This window comes from Tursiops truncatus, chromosome 11 (assembly GCF_011762595.2).
Source record: "Tursiops truncatus isolate mTurTru1 chromosome 11, mTurTru1.mat.Y, whole genome shotgun sequence".
Lineage (NCBI taxonomy): Eukaryota > Metazoa > Chordata > Mammalia > Artiodactyla > Delphinidae > Tursiops > Tursiops truncatus.
In genome coordinates, this window is record NC_047044.1 from 10,259,461 (window position 1) to 10,279,185 (window position 19,725).

Genomic DNA, 19,725 nt, shown 5'->3' on the forward strand with positions numbered 1-19,725 from the left:
TTATTTATTTAGGACTTTCTACCTCTTCCAGAATGCATACCCTAACTTAGAGAATAGTAAAGGCTCTGGGAGGACCTTCCTCACTGGCTACTCTTTTTCACTTTCCTTTGTGGATTCCTCCTCTCCAATCACTAAATAGTGGACTGACCCTCCTCCCTGGGGTTGGTCCTTGGGTCTCCTCTGTTTACCTTCCCTTCCTGGGTGGCTTATCCAGTCCAGTTTAAATATCCTCCATCTGCCATTGACTCCCCACATTTTTATCTCCATCCCAGACCCCACCCATGAAGTGGACTCATGGCCCATGTGAGTATCTGAATGTCTAATAGGCCCTCAAACGTAACACTTCCAAACCAAGCTTCTGATTTTTTTGCCTCAACCTTGTTCCTCTCACAGTTCTCCCCATTTAAGGGCAACTCCATTCTTTCAGTCCCTCAGGCCAAAGACTCAGAACCACCCTTGTCTTTTTTTTTTTTTTAGACGTTGGGGGTAGGAGTTTATTAATTAATTAATTTATTTTTGCTGTGTTGGGTCTTCGTTTCCGTGCGAGGGCTTTCTCTAGTTGTGGCAAGCGGGGGCCACTCTTCATCGCGGTGCGCGGGCCTCTCACTATCGCGGCCTCTCTTGTTGCGGAGCACAGGCTCCAGACGCGCAGGTTCAGTAGTTGTGGCTCACGGGCCTAGTCGCTCCGCGGCATGTGGGATCCTCCCAGACCAGGTCTCGAACCCGTTGTCCCCTGCATTAGCAGGCAGACTCTCAACCACTGCACCACCAGGGAAACCGCCACCCTTGTCTTGAGTCTTCCTCACAGCACACATTCAATGCATCTGCCCTTGCTTGGCTCTACCTTCAAAATGTTCCCAGACTCGGGGCTTCCTTGGTGGTGCAGTGGTTGAGAGTCCGCCTGCCGATGCAGGGGATGCGGGTTCGTGCCCCGGTCCGGGAGGATCCCACATGCTGCGGAGCGGCTGGGCCCGTGAGCCATGGCCGCTGAGCCTGCGCGTCTGGAGCCCGTGCTCTGCAACGAGAGAGGCCACAGCATGAGAGGCCCGCGTACCGCAAAAAAAAAAAAAAAAAAAAAAAAAAAAAGTGTTCCCAGACTCAATTCTCACCACCTTGCCGCTATCGTTCTAGTCTAAGCCACTATCACCTCATTTGTATTGTAGCAGCTTCCTCACCGTTCCTGCTTCCAGGTCTCCCTATTTGTAGAATTGCGTTTGAGTGGAAATTTCGGACATTGCTTGGCAGCACATTTAGTCTGCTTAGAAATCCAACTTTGACCTGAGAGCAGCTGGACCCCATTGTAGACTATGAAATGTTTGATCACAGGGTGTTTGATTTTCTAAGTCTCCCTGGTTAATGGAAAACCAGTACTTCAAAGGGAAAGAAACTGTGGGCAGAACAAAGCTCCTGGAATAATTTTACCTGGGAGAGTTGGCTGAGAGGATTCAGCAGCTGAAAAGCTACCCTATTTCTCTTGATCTTCTTTTGCTTGGGATTTGAGGCAGGAAATTCTGACTCAGAAAAGCCATTAGTTATGTTTTATAGTCGTCCTGGGTTCTTCAGCTATGTTCAAATTTCAAGCCCCACTTCCCAAGAATCTCCAGTTTTGTTTGTAGTTCATGTACTGTCTGGTTTGTTTCCCTCTCCTGAGATGATCTCAGAAGCCTCTGCTCACTGCCTTTTGGGGCAGGAGTATGTAGGCCTTGAGAGACCAGTAGCTGAGTCTTTACAAATCAGAGCTAGAAGTGTCTTTAGGGATGATGTGGTATAGGAATCCACTAGATAGAAAAGAACAATGTTTCCTGAGTGCATGTTAAGTTGTAGCCTTCTTTCACAGAGAATATTGAAGACTGTTGTTCTTGCCTGCAAATAAATATTCACTTACTTTTCTTAAAATACAGTGCCCTCTCTCTGCAGTCTAAAAGATCAATAGATCAATTCTCAAATTGTTAAAAATATAATCGTCATGCTATGTATCTTGATTGGGGTGGTAGTCACCTAAGTGTATACATTTGTCAAAAATCACCAGCCTTGTGCACTTAATCCCCTTGTGTGTGTGTGGATTTCACTGTATATACTTTATACCTCAATAAATTTGATTTAAAAATTATAAGTAGGGACTTCCCTGGTGGCACAGTGGTTAAGAATCTGCCTGCCAATGCAGGGGACACGGGTTCGAGCCCTGGACCGGGAAGATCCCACATGCCACAGAGCAACTAAGCCCGTGCGCCACAACTACTGAGCCTGTGCTCTAGAGCCCGCAAGCCACAACTACTGAGCCCACGTGCCACAACTACTGAAGCCTGTGCGCCTAGAGCCCATGCTCCACAACAAGAGAAGCCACCACAGTGAGAAGCCCATGCACCACAACGAAGAGTAGCCCCCACTTGCTGCAAAAAGAAAGCCCGTGCACAGCAATGAAGACCCAATGCAGCCATAAATAAATAAATTTATTTTAAAAACTATAAGTAAAATTAACAACAAATTACTAACCAAAAAATTTTGGAAGTTACACAATAGACAAAAGATTAATGCCACTAAGAGATTAAAAACGTAAATTCTCCTACCAATAGTGAGCTTATTTAATCATTAATAAAGGAAACAACAGTATGACAGAGCTGGCTTGAAAAGAATTTGAGAATAGTTAATGGGCAAAGGAATGATGAAATACAATTACTAAATTAGATCCAACTCTGTTTCCTGCCCTACAAAATAATAAAACCATAACCTTTGGGGTTATCTTCTCCATTGGACATACAAAAATTATTGCACTTTATCAGTTTCCTAAAAGCTAACTTCTAACTTTACATTTATAAGACATCACTGAGTCCTAGTCAATTGTTAGTCAAAGTTAAACTTCCCCAGAGAGTCAGATGTCCCTTATGTGGGTTTATTAGAAATACTCTAGCATGACATTAAGAAGTCACATAATCACTGTATGTCATGTTTTTAGACACTAAATAATTTTCCTCCACACTAGTTTTCATTACTCCACATTTGATAAAGACAAGCGATATTTTAATTTCCTGTTAACTCCATTTAAGAAAAACAACGTCACTGGGAATTCCCTGGCGGTCCAGTGGTTACAACTCCGAGCTTCCACTGCAGAGGGCGTGGGTTCGATCCCTGGTCGGGGAACTAAGATCCCACAAGCCGTGTGGCACGAAGAAAAAAAAGAAAAACAACATCACAAGTATGAAAAGTATGAGGATAAATGGCAATTGTATTTAGGCCTCAATGTGGAGGTAACAGAGAGTGGAGAGTGGTGGGGACTGCAGCACGCCCCATCTCAAGAGGAGAGTTGCTGTGCAGCTCCAGCCAACTAGTCCTGTATTGCCATATCTTCTGTCTCTTTTTTATTTTTTTCGGCCATACTGCGCAGCTTGGGGCATCTTAGTTCCCCACCAGGGACTGAACCCCAGCCCTCGGCAGTGAAAGTGCATAGTCCTAACCACTGGACCACCAGGGAATTCCCTCTTCTCATTTTTAAGAGAATCTGGAAATCAAAAGTTTTATGTTAAAGCTCTCAATTTTTATATGTTGGCAACTAGTTCAAATTGCTCTTAAATATTGTGTAGCATACATGGAATCTAAAAAAATGTTTCTGATGAACCTCGTGGCAGGGCAGGAATAAAGACGCAGACATAGAGAACGGACTTGAGGGCACGGGGCTGGGGGGGAGGGCGGAGGGTGGGGAGGAGGGGAAGCTGGGACGAAGTGAGAGAGTAGCAGACATACATAAACTACCAAAGGTAAAATGGATGGCTACTGGGAAGCTGCTGCATAACACAGGGAGGTCAGCTAGATGCTTTGTGACCATCTAGAGGGGTGGGATAGGGAGGGTGGGAGGGAGGCGCAAGAGGGCGGGGATATGGGGATTTATGTGTACATACAGCTGATTCCCTTTGTTGTACAGCAGAAACTAACACAACATTGTAAAGCAATTATACTCCAATAAAGATATTTTTTAAAAAAAACATAATAAACTGTGATTTGGGCATTAAAAAAAGAAAATTCACTGATTATTTTGATTAATTAATTAACTTGCTTTAGGTGAATGGGAAGAAATAAAGTACATTTGTGGTATTTTGGAAAAAAAAAAAAGGACTGTGAATGAACCTACAGAAAGCCACAGCTTTCTTTATCACATCTGAAGCCACGGGAAGGAAGCGGCTGGTGGCATTGAGACAGCAGGGACAACCTGCTTTTTGATCTTTTCTCTTGTGCCCCTGTTGATACAAAGAAATAAAATATAAAACAAAAGCAAAAAAATAAAATACTGTGTAGGCCAACAGGATGAGGGAAAGAATAAAAGGAAAGCCTAAGCCAGCCTGAGCCAGTGTCAGTAGCTGACCTAGAACAAAACCTTCTGATGGGAAGATTGAAGCCCAAAAAAAGGAAACAGTTGCCCCCAAATCATGAGGTGAGTCACAGCAGAGTAGGACTTAGAACACAAGTTCTTGGATTCCCAGGCAGAAGCTTTTCCCCCAAAGCAACATTACAGGTACTTTCTCTGTCTCCTGTTAAGTGCTTCATGTTCTATTTGCTGATTGACCAAACATAAATGACTTGTGTATGCATGCTTGCAGCACCCTTAGGTCAAGTTCATGCCAGTGTTATGTGCCCACAGTTGCGTAGGATTTGCATGGGCCCTAGCCTGCATCTAAACTTTTTATAATAAGAACAATAGCTACCATATTTTGAGCCCTAATTCTGTACCCAGCTCTGTACTAGGTGCTTTACTCACATTATATTATTTAGTCCTTGTGATAACCACATGATATAGGTACTACTCTTTTATTTATTTAGGTATTTATTTATTTTTGGCTGCATTGGGTCTTTGTTGCTGCGCACTGGCTTTCTCTAGTTGCGGCAAGCGGGGGCTACTGTTCGTTGCAGTGCGTAAACTTCTTGCGGTGGCTTCTCTTGTTGCGGAGCACGGGCTCTAGGCGCGCAGGCTTCAGTAGTTGTGGCGCACAGGCTTAGTCGCTCCACGGCACATGGGATCTTCCCGGACCAGGGCTCGAACCCATGTCCCCTGCCTTGGCAGGCGGATTCTTAACCACTGCGCTACCAGGGATGTCCGATATAGGTAGTACTCTTACCTTCATTTTATGGATAAGGAAACCGAAGATAAGCAAAGGAAATTCACTTGCTCAAAGCTATAAACCCACTCATTTGTGGCTTCAAAACTGGTGGTCTGAGGCTTCCCTGGTGGCAGAGTGGTTGAGCCCTGGTCCGGGAAGATCCCACATGCCACAGAGCAACAAAGCCTGCGAGCCACAACTACTGAGCCTCCATTCTAGAGCCCACGAGCCACAACTACTGAAGCCCACGCACCACAATGAAGAGTAGCCCCCACTTGCCACAACCAGAGAAAAGCCCACGCGCAGGAACGAGGACCCAACTCAGCCAAAAATAAATAAATAAATATATTAAAACAAACCAACAAAACTCATGGTCTTAACCACTGGGCTACTATTTTTACTCATTCATTCATTTAATCAGTTAGTCAGTCAGTCAAATAGCTACAACATGCTGGTGCCAGTTGCTGAGCCAGGCATTCTGAGGGAATACAACTTCATACACCCAAGTTCCAGTCTAAAATCCTGCTGGTGAGGCTAACTGGGTCCACATTCAACCCACATCCCGTTCTTCCAGTCCAAAATAACAAGTGGTTCTTGCAACACACAGAGGGTTGGGCTATGTACTTCAACAAAGTTGATTTAAAAATTAGAAGTAACAGCCACCCCTAGATGTTTAGGGATCCTGTTTAAATTAAAAGATTTCTGACAATGCAAACATCTTTGTAGACCAGATGGTTTGAAGACCCACTGGTAGGAGAAAGACACTGATTGCAAAGACAACTGGGTCAGAATCATCAAGGGTCTTGACTGCTAGGATAAAAGGTTTGGACTTTAGCCTGAGCTCAGTGGGCGAGCAGATCCTAGAGATGTGAAGAGAATTGTACTTTAGACAGCAAGTACACCTTTGGTTCTTCACAGAGGGACTGGAGGGATGACGACTATTTTGGAGGTTATTACATGGAAAAAGAGGAGAAATGAATAATAAAGTTATTTCAGGGTACATTCAGCAGGAGTGAGGTATACATATCCAGATGTCACTTAAATTTTCTGGAGGCAGATTTCCAGTAGGCTCTTCATTAACGAGATCAGCGTGATGGAAAGAGAAGACTTTTCTGGGTTCAAATCCCAGTCCTCCAAATTTCTAGTCCCGTACCCCTGGACAATTCATATGACATCTAGGGACTACAATTTCCTAATCTGCAAAGTGGGTATAATAATATCTACCTGCTAAGACTCTTGTGAAGGAGAACTAAATGGTAAAATACATATCAAGCAGTTGGTAAATGGTACGCGCTCAATGTTTATTTCTTTCCTCGGTTTCCTTCTAGCTACAAGTGGAGTTGGCATATGTCCTTCTCCCGCATCGGGCAGAGGAGGAGAGTTCAAATAAACATTTTTCTCCATACATTACAATGATAAACCTCATAGTGGTGTTCTGAGAACACTGCAAAATCTGAAAGTGTTTTTCAACTGTCAGAGAAAGATTACATTTTCTTTTTGTTTTTCTAATTTTCTTTATTTATTTTTGGCTGAGTTGGGTCTTCGCTGCTGCGCAGGGTTTTCTCTAGTTGTGGCGAGCGGGGGGCTACTATTCGTTGAGGTGCGCGGGCTTCTCATTGCGGTGGCTTCTCTTGCTGCGGAGCACCGGCTCCAGGCGCAGGAGCTTCAGTAGTTGCTGCTCGCGGGCTCCAGAGCGCCGGCTCAGTAGTTGTGGCGCACGGGCTTAGTTGCTCTGCGGCATGTGGGATCTTCCCGGACCAGGGCTCCAACCTGTGTCCCCTGGATTGGCAGGCGAATTCTTAACCACTGCGCCACCAGGGAAGCCCAAGATTATATTTTCACTGCGTTGAATGACAAGGAACAACTTTTTCCTGGACACAGCCTTCCTCTCAAGAGAGCTGGGCCTCCATGAACAAGTCCGTGATCTCTCTGGTTTCAGCTCCTCGTCTATAAAATAGGGATGGTCCTCCTTGCTCACTTTATACAAGTGTTTGTGGGATTCAGGGTTGTGAAAATTCTACAAAACAGTGCACCTGGGAGTGGTTGCTAAGCTCATCATCAGCTGTTTGCGGTACACTTCCGCTTCCGGCTCTGACTTCTCCCATCCCACCTGAGCGTCTCAGAAGGCACAGAGTCTGATTCTGCGTCCAGGACCTAGCACAGAGAATTACCTGGGTCAGTGACTGGCTCTCGGACTCAAGCGTCGGTCGCTCTGGTGTTGAATTATAGAATTCTTTGTAAATCAGTGATCAACCCCAGAGTTACCGAGAGAACGAACGGGATCTATCGCATTTAGAAACTATCACTCCACAGTTCGTGTTGCTAGCCCCACATTTTAACATATTCTCACTTTCCTACTTACATTCTGTATTTGTGGGAAGTTCTGTGTTGTTTGTTTTTTTTTTTTTAACGGTCATTGATTTACACATTTTCTTATCTCTCAATCCCTTTCCTTTGCCTTCTTCACTTTCCTTTGTGATTGGCTGCAAATCATCTTAACATGACTGGCTAGGGCATCTGCCAGTTATCTTTCCCTTGATCCGATGGGAGAAATGGGAAGAAAAAAAGTGTCTTAAACTCCGCTGTTTTATTGGCTCCGCTTAGGGACGTACGGCGAAGACTTGGGCATCTCAAATTTATGATTGGTTCTTATATCCGTCAGTCACGCTGCAGCGAACCAAGTTCTTCGGCCCGTACCACTCCCGTTTGGTTGTAGGGGGTGGGGTTTAGGCTGGAAGGGTTTTCATTGGTCCGGAACTGCCCCGCTTGCGGCCCGAGCCCGCCCCCCGCTCGGTTGCCGTGGTTGCAGGCCAGGCCCGCCCGCTTGTCCTCTGACAGCGAGCCTTAGGGCGGAGGGAAGCGGGTCGGTCGGTCCCACAAGCACGAGGCTCCCGCGGCCAGGCCAGCACGGAGCCGTTGCCATGGCAGCCACCGCCGGGGGCGCGGACGAAGAGTCGCGCTCTGGCCGCTCGAGCTCGGATGGCGAGTGCGCGGTGGCGCCAGAGCCGTTGACGGGCCCCGAGGGCCTTTTCTCCTTCGCCGACTTCGGGTCTGCGCTGGGCGGCGGCGCGGGGCTCCCGGGCCGAGCGGCCGGCGGGGCCCAGTCCCCGCTACGCTACCTTCACGTCCTGTGGCAGCAGGAGGCGGAGCCCCGCGATGAGCTGCTCTGTAAGATCCCCTCCGGACGGCTGAGGCGCGCCGCCAGGCCCCACCGCCGGCTCGGGCCCACGGGCAAGGAGGTGCACGGTGAGGAGCGCGGCGGGAGGCGGGGCTGGCCCTCGGCTGAGAATCGGGCCCTGATCTCCCCAGCCCGTTCAGGATGGTGTCCTCCGACGTCTGAGTTACGGACCTGGAGTGACCCCTGAGTCCACTTTCAGTACCAATAGTAGAATTATAGCTGCTAAGGACCATGAGTGTAAAAAAAGTAGTCTTCCCGCTCAGAACCAGTCCCGGTGGCTTTTCACATTTGGTAGTTCTTGAATAGAAACTTTTCCTGACTCCAGGTGTTTATTTGTAGATAATAAATGGGATACTGGAGAATATTATGATATCAGAGCCAAGTCCTACCAACTTACTTCTTTAAATGCACAGACCTGAATTGGACTTTTCTATCTCATTTAGGTCTTAGGCAAACTGTAGAACCTTTCAGCTTTAGTTTTCTCATCTGTAGAATGGGTATGGTATGCTTTACAGGGATGTTGCCAGAGTTATTAAGTAAGGTAAGGAATATATAGTTATTATTCTGCCTTTGTTGTGTGCCAAACACTGTTGGGTGGTTTCTGATCATTTCTGATCCTCGTCATAACTCACTGAGATCCAGATACTGTTCCCATTTTACTGAAGGTGAAACTGAGGTTCAGAGAAATTGTCTTGCTCCAAGTCACATAGCTAGAAATTGGCTATGCTGGTATTAGAACTCCTGCTCTGGTACTTCTACCATATTGTCTTTTACATTTTATGGATGCCATGGAAACCCTGAAAGTTTTAAGAATGGGGACTTTTAGGGGCCCTTTAATACCTACTTGTATCTTAGTGGTGTTATGAAGATTAAATGAAAATTTGAAAGTGCTATATGAATGTAAGGAATCGTTATATATATGAATTGCAATTTTTGTCCATTTCTCTGATGATAAAGGCATTGCTTTCTATTAGCCTCTAATATACAGGTAGTGTCATTGTGGAGAAAAAAGTTTCTCCATAGGAATCATCAAATTTAAGTAAGTCATTTGGGAGTGGTCTGTTTTGAAAGAGGATATAAGATTATCTGTGTAACCAGCTCACAGAGCGCTTCCGTGTAAATCACCTCATTTGGTCTTTGCAACAACTCAGGCCTGTCAGGAAAGAGCTCAACCTTGTTTTGCAGGTGATAGACCTGAGGCCCAGGGGGTTAACTAACTTGTTCACGGTCACCCAGCTCCGACAAGTGGCAGAGCCAAGATCTGCCTCCAAAGGCCTTGGAGGATTTGCTACAAAATGTGGCTTTTGCACTAGCTGTGTCACCTTTCAGGTTTCTCCTGGTTCCCGGGGTAGTGTCACTTGTATCCTGGCCCCTCTCTTTCTCTTTTTTTTTTTTTTTTTTTGCTGTACGCGGGCGTCTCACTGTTGTGGCCTCTCCCCCTGTGGAGCACAGGGTCCAGACGCGCAGGCTCAATGGCCATGGCTCACGGGCCCAGCCGCTCCACAGCATGTGGGATCTTCCTGGACCGGGGCACGAACCCTTGTTCCCTGCATCGGCAGGCGGACTCTCAACCTCTGCGCCACCGGGGAAGCCCTCTCTTTCTCTTTAGATGCCATTGTGGCTGAGTGGTGGGTAGCTAGGAAGCCATCACTTTTTGCTTCATCATGGCCATTGCTGGTTTGTTTTTTTTTTTTAACTGGCACTCTTACTGTCTTCACAGCTCTGAAGAGGCTGAGGGACTCAGCCAATGCCAACGATGTGGAAACAGGTGAGTGTGCAGAGTGAGTCCAGCTCCCCGGTCTGGTCGGGGAAGGAAGAATCCAGGTAACCAACATCTGGGAAGACAGTGCTTGAATTCTGCTGGCTCACCCCGAGGACCAGGCTCGCTGTACTTATTGTATAACTGCAGTCATCTTGCAGATGACAAGTCTGGCTCAGATGCTCACTCTTCCCATGCTTCCCTGTCACCCTGTACTTCCTGATGTCATAGTGTTTATCATCCTGTGGGCTCCATGGTGGTGGGGACCATGTCTGCTTTTGTATCCCTGGCACCCAGCCGCAGAGTAGGAGCTTTTTGGAACTTGTGGTTAATGGGAAGGAACAGTCAATTTGAAGTGCCAGGAGAGCCACCACCTTCAACTGCTCCCTGAGGCCTTGTGGTAGTTGGGTCAGTGGTTCTCAAACTTTAGTTGACAGAACATCTGAAAGGCATGGGAGAGGCTCCTAGCAGGACACCACTTTGTTTTTTGTTGTTGCTCTTCACCATTTGCTAGCTGACAGGGCAGTAGCAGCATCAAAGCTACAAGACAAGCTATAGGAAAAAAATTTTAATTGTATCCACTGACAATTCTTTCTGTGAATCAGGGAAAAGTGGTATATGGGTTTTCTTTGGCCGCTGTAACAAATTACCACAAAGATAATGTAAAACAACACAAGTTTATCATCAGACAGTTCTATAGGTCGGAAGTCTAACACAGGTCTCACCAGGCTGAAATCAAAGTGTCTGTATTTCTTTCTGGAGGCTCAAGGGAGATCTGTTTCCCCGCCTTTTCCACCTTCTGAGGCCGCCCGCATTCCTTGGCTCGTAGTTTTCTACCTTCATCTTCAAAGTCAGCCGAGGGATAAGAGCCCGTTTATAGCAGGCGTGGAGAGAAGGTCGTTCCCCTCAGGGAGCTGGGCGTTAAAACACAGGCCTAGAGTGGGTCCCTTATCCCTGCCAGAGCATAGTGAGCAGGCCTGGAAACTGGAGGGGTTTCCAGCGCTCTCCACTTTTATCTCTTTTCCATGAACTTTAATATTGTGGAATATTTGGGTAGCAACCTATATAGCTTTTCAAGGAAAGATGATGTGTTCTCTTTTTAATATCTTGAGTGTGTGGCCAGAGAATATTTTAATTATACCTCCGTTTCACAGAAAGTCTAGTTTATCTTTTTTTTTTAAATGGGTTTATTTTCTTTTATTTTCTTTCTCACATTTATTTACTTAAAGATTTATTAATTAGTTTTTTTTTTTTTCCGGCCGCGTTGGGTCTTAGTTGAGGCATGCGGGATCTTTTGTTGCGACGCATGGGCTTCTCTCTAGTTGTAACGTGTGGGTTTTCTCTTCTCTAGTCGTGGCATGCAAGCTCCAGGGCACGTGGGCTCTGTAGTTGTGGCGCACGGGTTCCAGAGCACATGGACTCTGTAGGTTACGGCACATGGGCTCTGTAGGTTGCGGCCTGCAGGCTCTCTAGTTGAGGCGCGTGAGCTCAGTAGTTGTGGCGCTCGGGTTAGTTGCCCTGTGGCATGTGGGATCTTAGTTCCCTGACCAGGGATCGAACCCACGTACCCTGCATGGAAGGCAGATTCTTAACTACTGGACCACCAGGGAAGTCCCTCTCTCTTTTTTAAATTGAAGTATAGTTGATGTACAATATTATATAAGCTACAAGTGTACAGTATAGAGATTCACAATTTTTACAGGTTATACTCCATTTATAGTTATTATAAAATACTGGCTATATTCTAGTTTATCTTTTTTTTTTAAATTTATTTTTGGCTGCGTTGGGTCTTTGTTGCTGTGCACGGGCTTTCTCTAGCTGTGGTGAGCAGGGGCTGCTCTTCGTTGTGGTGCGAGGGCTTCTCATTGTGGTGGCTTCTCTTTGTTGTGGAGCACAGGCCCTAGGCATGTGGGCTTCAGTAGTTGTGGCACGTGGGCTCTGGAGCGTAGTCTCACTAGTTGTGGCACACGGGCTTAGTTGCTCCGCAGCATGTGGGATCTTCCTGGTCCAGGGCTTGAACCCGTGTCCCCTGCATTGGCAGGCGGATTCTTAGCCTTTGCGCCACCAGGGAAGTTCCACATCTAGTTTATCTTGAATCAGGTGTCCACATGATGGTTTTATTATTTTGGTGGAAATGCTGTAATTTTCCATTCAGAGTCTGTGACACACCCATCTTCAAATCTAAGTGGCTCTTAGATTTACCAGGCCCTTGCAGGACTCTGACAGCGAAAGTGGCTGTAGATTGGCCTCTTCATTCCTTTTCCTGTATGGTTAGCATTTTGTTTAATCTTGCTCTGCATGTTTGTTGGTTTTTTTGGTATAGGTTAGCAATTACAGTGGATGTAAAGTTTATACCCTGCTATCGTTAAATCGTAAGTGCCTTTCTGTGAATTCATAATCATTTAAAAGATTTTAAATGTGAAAATAATATGTGCATTTAAAATGTTTTGAAAATTAGAAAAATCTTCATGAAAAACATCCTTAATGTCAGCAAAGGAATCTCTGTTAATATTTTGGTGAATATCCTTCCTGTCCTTTTTCCTATACAGAGGAAGTTTCTTGAAGGGCTTGCAAACTGTGCTGTATACACAATTTTGTAGCCCGCATAATGGTTTGTGTATCATAAACATTTTTCATAGTCTTCATAACCATTTGTCTTTTCAAAACGGAAGCGTTATTCTTTCCTATTTATAGAATGAATATGTAGCTGTACAATTTTTTTGAAGCTTATAAAGTAAAAAGTAGAAATCACCTTGCAATTCCATGCCTCAGTTATAACCACAATTTGTAGTGGACGCACATGATGCCTTCAGAGGGACAAAGCAAGAGTTATTTAGTCAGTCACATGTTTGCACACTGGCTTTTCATTTTTAAGATAATTTCCCAGGAATGGGGTTGTTACCTCAAAGGATACGCCCATCTTGATGGCTTCTGATAGATGTTGCTGAAGTGCTTTCGATAAAGACTGTAGCTGCACAAATCACAGAACTGGAACTGACTATTTTAGCTTTGCTCTATCTCTTGGATACTGGCCCTCGTTTGGTGATGAACACAGAGGTGACTGGAAGCTTCTCCTTCTCCTCCACTCTCATAACCCTTTCCCACCACCTTCATTCGTTCATTTATTCAGTCAGTCAGCAACATTCATGGAGCAGGGCAAGTCATATCTTGGTCCAAGATATTAAGAAACAAAACAAAAAACCTACAGAATAGTTGGAGAAGAAGAGTATAAAGCAACACCACTTCTAAAAAAAAAAAAAAACCCGAGGAAACTGAAGTCCTGTATTTAGTTGGAGAGGTGTAAGTTCTCGAGCCAGAGAAACCTGGGTTCCTATCCCAGCTTGGCCTCCTGTTGGCTTGGGCTGGAGTCTGTCTCCTGATCTGTACCATGGATGTGATACTGTGCTGAGTGGTTGAGGGGTTTGGCAGTCAGGTACCTGACACCTGGCTGGTGCTCTGTCTACAGTTGTAGTTACTCTAAAAGAGCACAGCATATGAATATGAGAGTAGCAGGATGAACAGGGCACTATGGGGATGCAGGAGAGGGGGCAGCTCACTCAGCTTGAGGAGATGAGAGAGATTCACAAAGCAGGAGATACCTGGATTTCATTTGGAAGGACTCAAGTCCTTGAGAGCTTTGCTGGGGGCTTACTAGAGCATTTTGTTTCTTGCTCTGAATGATGTTTGGCGGTAAGTTCTGCCTTTCAGTTGACGTGGACGTGTAATGCACAATGCCTCACATTTTATAATGGCTCTGTACTTTTCAAGGAAGGAATTGCTCATCCATTATTCTCATTACAGCAACTCTGGAGGTTAGCAGGGCAGAGATTCCTCCCATTCGCTGGTGAATGGGGGCCTAAATCTAGGCCTTCCCACTGCCCCGTGCTGTTGGCAATGAACTCCTTTCCTTTTTGCTTAGTTTAGCCTGGGACTTGGTCTGTGTGGCAGAGCCTGTGCTCCGTCCACTCTAAAGGGCTGCCTCCTGGGAGCAAAGTAAGAATCAGCCCACAGCTCGCTCGGCTGTGTCCAGCTGGAATGGATGTGCAGCCAGATGCAGGGAGAGGGGCGGGGCCCGAGTCTACGCCGGGGATTTCCACGGCTCCCAAATTTCTGACCCTGAGGGCCGAGATTCTTCTATGATGTTTTATTCCTAGACACGTAGTTTGAGCACCCAGAATACGGGCCCTCAGTTGTGTCCTCAGGAGAACAAGTCCCTTGTCATGGCAGTGCCCGTGGGGCCAGCATCTAGGAGGGACTGGCTCTCCCAAACATTGTCAATGCCTTGCCTGGAAGGGCCCCTGAGCATCCCCATCTATCCCCTGGGGCTGCAGCCTGGCTAACACTGCCACTCTCTCCACTTGCTCCCTCTGTCTTCGTGGTGTCAGTGCAGCAGCTGCTGGAAGATGGCGCGGATCCCTGTGCAGCTGACGACAAGGGCCGCACAGCCCTACACTTTGCCTCCTGCAACGGCAATGACCAGATTGGTGAGTCCTGGGGAGGGGGAGGGGGAGGGAGGGAGGCTGGGCGAGTAGCATCACTTCAGAGGGGCTGGGGAAGGATCTGCTGTCTGCTCAGCCGGGTGCTGGATATAAGGAAGACCCAGCCCCTCTCACTCCTTTAGCCTGTGGAACTGGCACTGCCAGACCGGGCCAGGGGTCCACCAGGGGAAAGAATATGATTGCCTCTGAGGTCGGACCAGTCCTTCAAGACGTTCAGGCAGCATTTACTCAGTGCTAAGGGCAGCAGCGGGACAGCCCCCCCTTTTTTATAAGTTTTTTTTGGATGTGGTATAACTTATAAACAGTGAGCTTTCTGTGTGTATACACTGCTGTAACCGCCTCCTGGATCAAAATATAGAATATTTTCAGCACCCAGCAGCCTGCCTCATGCCCCTTCCAGTCCTTACCCCTGCGTGGACCTTGATCACCATAGATTAGTTTTGCCTGTTTTTCAATTTCACATAAATGGAAGCACAGAATATGCACTCTTTTGTATCTTGAATTCTTTCACTCAAAATTATATCCTTGAGGGACTTCCCTGGTAGTCCAGTGGTTAAGTCTCTGCGCTTCCAATGCATGGGGGAGGGTTCTGTCCCTAGTCGGGGAACTAGGATCCCACATGCTGCGCGGCCAAAATACAAGAAAAGGAAGTATATTCTTGAGACTCATCCCTGAAGGTTGTGAGTAATGGTAGTTCTTTGCTCTCATTGCTGGCTGATGTTTCATCGCGTGACGGACCACGGTTCACCTGTTCTGCTATTGATGGGCATTTGTGTTTTTTCCAGGTCTGGACTATTAGGAGGAGCAAAGCTGCTAGGAACATTTTTGTACATGTGACCTGATGGATATAAGCACTTATCTGTGTTAGAATTGTTGGGTCACTGGGGTACACACATGTTTAGCTAGCGTGTACTACCGAACTTTTCCCAAAGATGGTTCTACCCATATACACTCCCACCAGCACTGTGAGAGAGTTCCACATTTTCCCACATCCTTGGCAATGCTTGGTATTATCTCTTTTAAATTTTAGCCCTTCTAGTATAGTGGTATCTCCTTGTGGTTTAACTTGCGTTTCTCTGATGGTCAGTAATGTTGAGCACATCTTCAGGTATTTATTGGCCATTTTTGTATCCTCTTTTGTGGAGTATCTGTTCAAGTCTCTTGTCCATTATTTTTAACAAGTTGCCTATCTTTTTCTTATTGATTTGTAGAAATTCTTCATATATTCTGGACATAAATCATTTATTAAATATAAATGACTTTCTCAGCTTGCCTGTTTGTTCTCTGAATGTTCTCATTTGATGAACACAAGTTCTTAATTTTAATTTTATTTATTTTTATTTATTTATTTATATTTGGCTGCGTTGGGTCTTCATTGCTGCACACGGGCTTTCTCTAGTTGTGGCGAGCGGGGGCTACTCTTTGTTGCAGTGCACAGGCTTTTCATTGCGGTGGTTTCTCTTGCTGCAGAGCACAGGCTCTAGGAGCGCGGGCTTCAGTAGTAGTGGCTCGCAGGCTCAGTAGTTGTGGTGCACGGGCTTAGTTGCTCCACGGCATGTGGAATCTTCTGCACCAGGGATCGAACCTGTGTGCCCTGCATTGGCAGGCGGATTCTTATCCACTGCGCCACTAGGAAAGTCCCACAAGTTCTTAATTTTAATGATTCCAATTTATCAATCTTTTCTTTTTTACGGTATTTTTGTGCCCTGTTTAGGAAATCTTTGCCTGTCCCAAGGTTGTGAAGATATTCTCCTGTTCTCTTCTACAGGCCTGACTGTTAAAGCTTTCACATTTAGGTCATGGTCCCTCCTGAATTAGTTTCTGTATATGTTGTGAGGCTCAGATTGGCCTCCTCATGTGAGTTAGTCTGCCTGCACATCCATCTGGGTAACTGGTGAGCCCTGGTGATACCACAGCCCGCCCCTGATGTGACGTAGAGACTCGTGAGGAGGGGGTGCTCAGCATCTTCTGTTGGCCTAATTCCCACTATGGTGCTTGGCTGTGGAAGGAGCAGAAAATGCCCTGAGAGCCTTCACTAGCAGCCACTGCTATTGGAAGAACTTCCTTTAACCCCTAGAGTCTCAGTCCCGTAATGCCTGCATAGGCCAGGGGGCCCTCCCAGAATCCTCAGTTCCTGGCCCTAGAGTCCTGCACATGAGTCTTAGGGGCGAATGAGCCAGTGAGTGAGTGGATGAAACAGCGTGGGGGACTGTGTGAGCTTTCAGTGTCCCCCCACTTTGAGCGAGCCTCTTTAGCTAGGTCACGGGTGGGGTTAGGGTGCTGCTCATAGAAGCCCCCAACAGCTCCTCTTGGGTTTTCCTGTTTCCAGTGCAGCTGCTTCTGGACCATGGAGCCGACCCCAATCAGCGAGACGGGCTGGGGAACACACCACTGCACCTGGGTAAGTGCCTGGCGAGCTGCCGAGACACCCTTCTCTGCAGCACAGACAGGCTCCTCTGATGGAGAGCCTGGGGTCCTGCAGGCTCCCAGCAGGCTCTGCTGTCATCTGGGGGGAGCCTGAGCCCCCAGGGCCACACTCCCCTCGGACTGTGTCCCGTGGCTGTCCCCATCCATCACCAGTTGGCTGTGCCCTGAGCAGAGCTGATTTTACAACCTGAGCTGACTCAGCAGCAGCTCTGTTAGGGGAGGTTCCCGCCTTGCGGCTGACTCACACTGTGGCTCACGGTGAGGCAGGTCCCGTCTCCAAGCCTCAGTTTCCCCAGCTGTACAGGGAGGGAGTCGGATTTGATCACCGAGTCCCTCCCAGTTGCTGCCTTGGGGATGCCTTCTCAGGGGGCGTGACCTGGCATCGGGACCCTCAGAGACAGTCCTGCTCCTCTGGTGGGCACCCAGGCCAAGCCCCAGTGGTCCTGGACTCTCAGTCCCTGTTCTTCTCCCTCAGCGGCCTGCACCAACCACGTCCCTGTCATCACCACACTGCTGCGAGGAGGTGAGTGGTCTCCTCCCCTTCTCCCTCCTCTCTCCCCCTCACCCCCAGCATGCTCACCTCTGCCTGCCCACAGGGGCCCGGGTAGATGCCCTGGACCGAGCGGGCCGCACGCCCCTGCACCTGGCCAAGTCGAAGCTCAACATCCTGCAGGAAGGCCACTCCCAGTGCCTGGAGGCCGTGCGGCTGGAGGTGAAGCAGGTGAGCGCCCCCCTCAGCTGAGCTGCGGCCCCGAGCAAACCCTGGGCAGGTGCTGCCCGAACCACAGACACGCCCGCCTTCAGCACCAGGGCTCCTGGGTGGCTTCACGCGGACCCCAGCTGGCACCTGTTCCACTGTGCCCCTCGGCAGCAGCATCAGGCCGCTCTGTGCCTCCCAGCACACCCTCAGCCCACCCTCCGGTTTCAGATCATCCAGATGCTGAGGGAGTACCTGGAGCGCCTGGGGCGGCACGAGCAGCGGGAGCGGCTGGATGACCTCTGCACCCGCCTCCAGATGACAAGCACCAAAGAGCAGGTGAGCCGCAGCTGCAGGTCCAGACCCAGGCCCTGGCCGGAGCCTCAGGGCCAGCCCACCCCTGCTCTGACGCAGGAGAAAGGCGTGGCTGCAGGCCTGTCGCCCACTGTGGACCTCAGAGCCTCTGTCCACTTCCTTTGAAGCTTCCCGGGCCCTTGTCTCTGGGGCGGTCTGAGACCACCTGGCAGCAAGGATTCAGCCTCAGACAGCAGCTCCCTAGTCATGGTGAAGCCACCACATGCCCTGCGGGGAGAGACAGTGTCTGCCCTCCATGCCTGTGGTGCTGCTGGGGGGACCCGGGGGCACCCCATAACAGAGCCTCGGTTTCATCCCGCAGGTGGATGAAGTGACCGACCTGCTGGCCAGCTTCACCTCCCTCAGTTTGCAGATGCAGAACATGGAGAAGAGGTAGCAAGAGAGGCTCCCTGCCCTCCCGCTCCGCCGCTCTCCCCCGCCCCACTGCCCTCTCATTACAAAGGAAAAGCCCAGTGCCTGGGACTTTGTCTGCCGAGGCCCTCGCCCCCAGCTGCTGCGAGGCAGAGATGCTCCCTCACTGACCTCAGCGCCACTCCCAGCCGCGGTCTCCATCGTCCCTGGAGGCCGGGACCACAGCCCACAGCGTCTTCCTTCGGCTCCCACGGCGCCGCAGCCACGCCTCACTCAGCTCTGGCCGACGCGCTATCCTAGCAGGCCTCACTCGTCCCGTGGCTTCCCTGGCACCCTCGGCAGGCCCCAGACCCTTCTCTGTCTCCAACCGTGGGCTCGTTGTGGCCAGCAGGGTTTGGCTTAGGGCGGGCACCCTCTGGCCTAGAGGGCTTCTGGGCTGGCCCCGCACCTCTCACCAGCACTTAGATTTAGGCTTGTCACCGGACTTTCAAGGAGACATGGCAGTGAGTTTCTCTGGTTGGAAGGAGGGGGTTGGTGAAGCCTAGACCTTAGAAATACAAGGTTAGGAAGGGGACGGCTGAACCCAAAGCAGGGAATCCCCAGCCTTTTTTCTCCCAATCATTGAAACACCAGGAGGGGGTCGCCATTCTGCAGCCTAGTTGTAGTAGGTGGAGGAGTGTCCCCCAGGATGGCCATGTACTAATCCCAGGAACCTGTGAACATTACCTTAAATGACAAAAGGGACTTTGCAGATGTTATTAAATTAAGGGTCTTTAGACAAGGCGACTGTCCTGGATTATCCAGGCGGGCCTGATATAATCACACGGATCCTTATTAGAGGGAAGCAGGAGCTCAGAGAGGAAGCAGGAGATGTGGTGACGGAAGCAAGAAATCGGAGTAACTCGAGGAAGGGGTCACAAGCCAAGGAATGCAGGCAGCCTCCAGAAGCTGGAAAAGGCGAGGAAATGGATTCTCCCTTCAGAGCTTCCAGAAGGGACCGGCCTGCCGACACCTTGACTTTAGCCCAGAGAGATCTCAGATTCTGACTGCCAGAACCATAAGAGAATAAATTTGTGTTGTTTGAAGGCCCAAAAACTCATTGCAAAGAAGCCCCACCCCGCCACCCCCTGCCACTTCTGCCCCGACAGGAGCAGACATTATTCCCCTTGGGACTCCAACACGCCAAAGGCGGCGCCCCCTCCTGGAAGGGATCTGCCACAGCAGGAAGCCTGAAGGGAGGGCCTGCTGTGCCCAGCCCTCTCCCAGGAACCATTCTACTGCAGAGTAAAGACAGACTGTTTCCAGATCGGCAGTCCCTGTCTGCTCTGGCTCTGCCCCACCTTCCCTCTCAC

At 48.5% G+C, this 19,725-nt stretch overlaps 1 protein-coding gene across 3 annotated transcripts; it reads left to right on the forward strand.

The window, feature by feature from the left end:
* Positions 1–8,008: 8,008 nt before the first annotated feature.
* Positions 8,009–19,458, forward strand: ANKRD54 (ankyrin repeat domain 54). Of its 3 annotated transcripts, none has more exons than XM_033866083.2 (8): positions 8,009–8,333; positions 9,986–10,033; positions 14,410–14,508; positions 16,853–16,924; positions 17,426–17,473; positions 17,547–17,671; positions 17,879–17,986; positions 18,324–19,458. In XM_033866083.2, exons 1-8 carry the CDS (start codon positions 8,009–8,011, stop codon positions 18,396–18,398), a joined length of 900 nt encoding a protein of 299 aa, XP_033721974.1. In that variant the 3' UTR covers positions 18,399–19,458. The 3 variants fall into 3 exon arrangements, with proteins under 3 accessions (XP_033721974.1, XP_073644297.1, XP_033721975.1); XM_073788196.1 differs by having other exon boundaries at positions 16,858–16,924; XM_033866084.2 differs by having other exon boundaries at positions 8,195–8,333; positions 14,415–14,508.
* Positions 19,459–19,725: the final 267 nt, after the last annotated feature.

Bases quoted from the DNA above. Each gene is read 5' to 3' on its own strand.
- ANKRD54 (XM_033866083.2), top strand. From the start codon at position 8,009: ATGGCAGCCACCGCCGGGGGCGCGGACGAAGAGTCGCGCTCTGGCCGC. The intron at 10,034-14,409 runs GTGAGTGTGCAG...TCGTGGTGTCAG, and splicing joins TGCCAACGATGTGGAAACAG to TGCAGCAGCTGCTGGAAGAT. The intron at 16,925-17,425 runs GTAAGTGCCTGG...CTTCTCCCTCAG, and splicing joins GAACACACCACTGCACCTGG to CGGCCTGCACCAACCACGTC.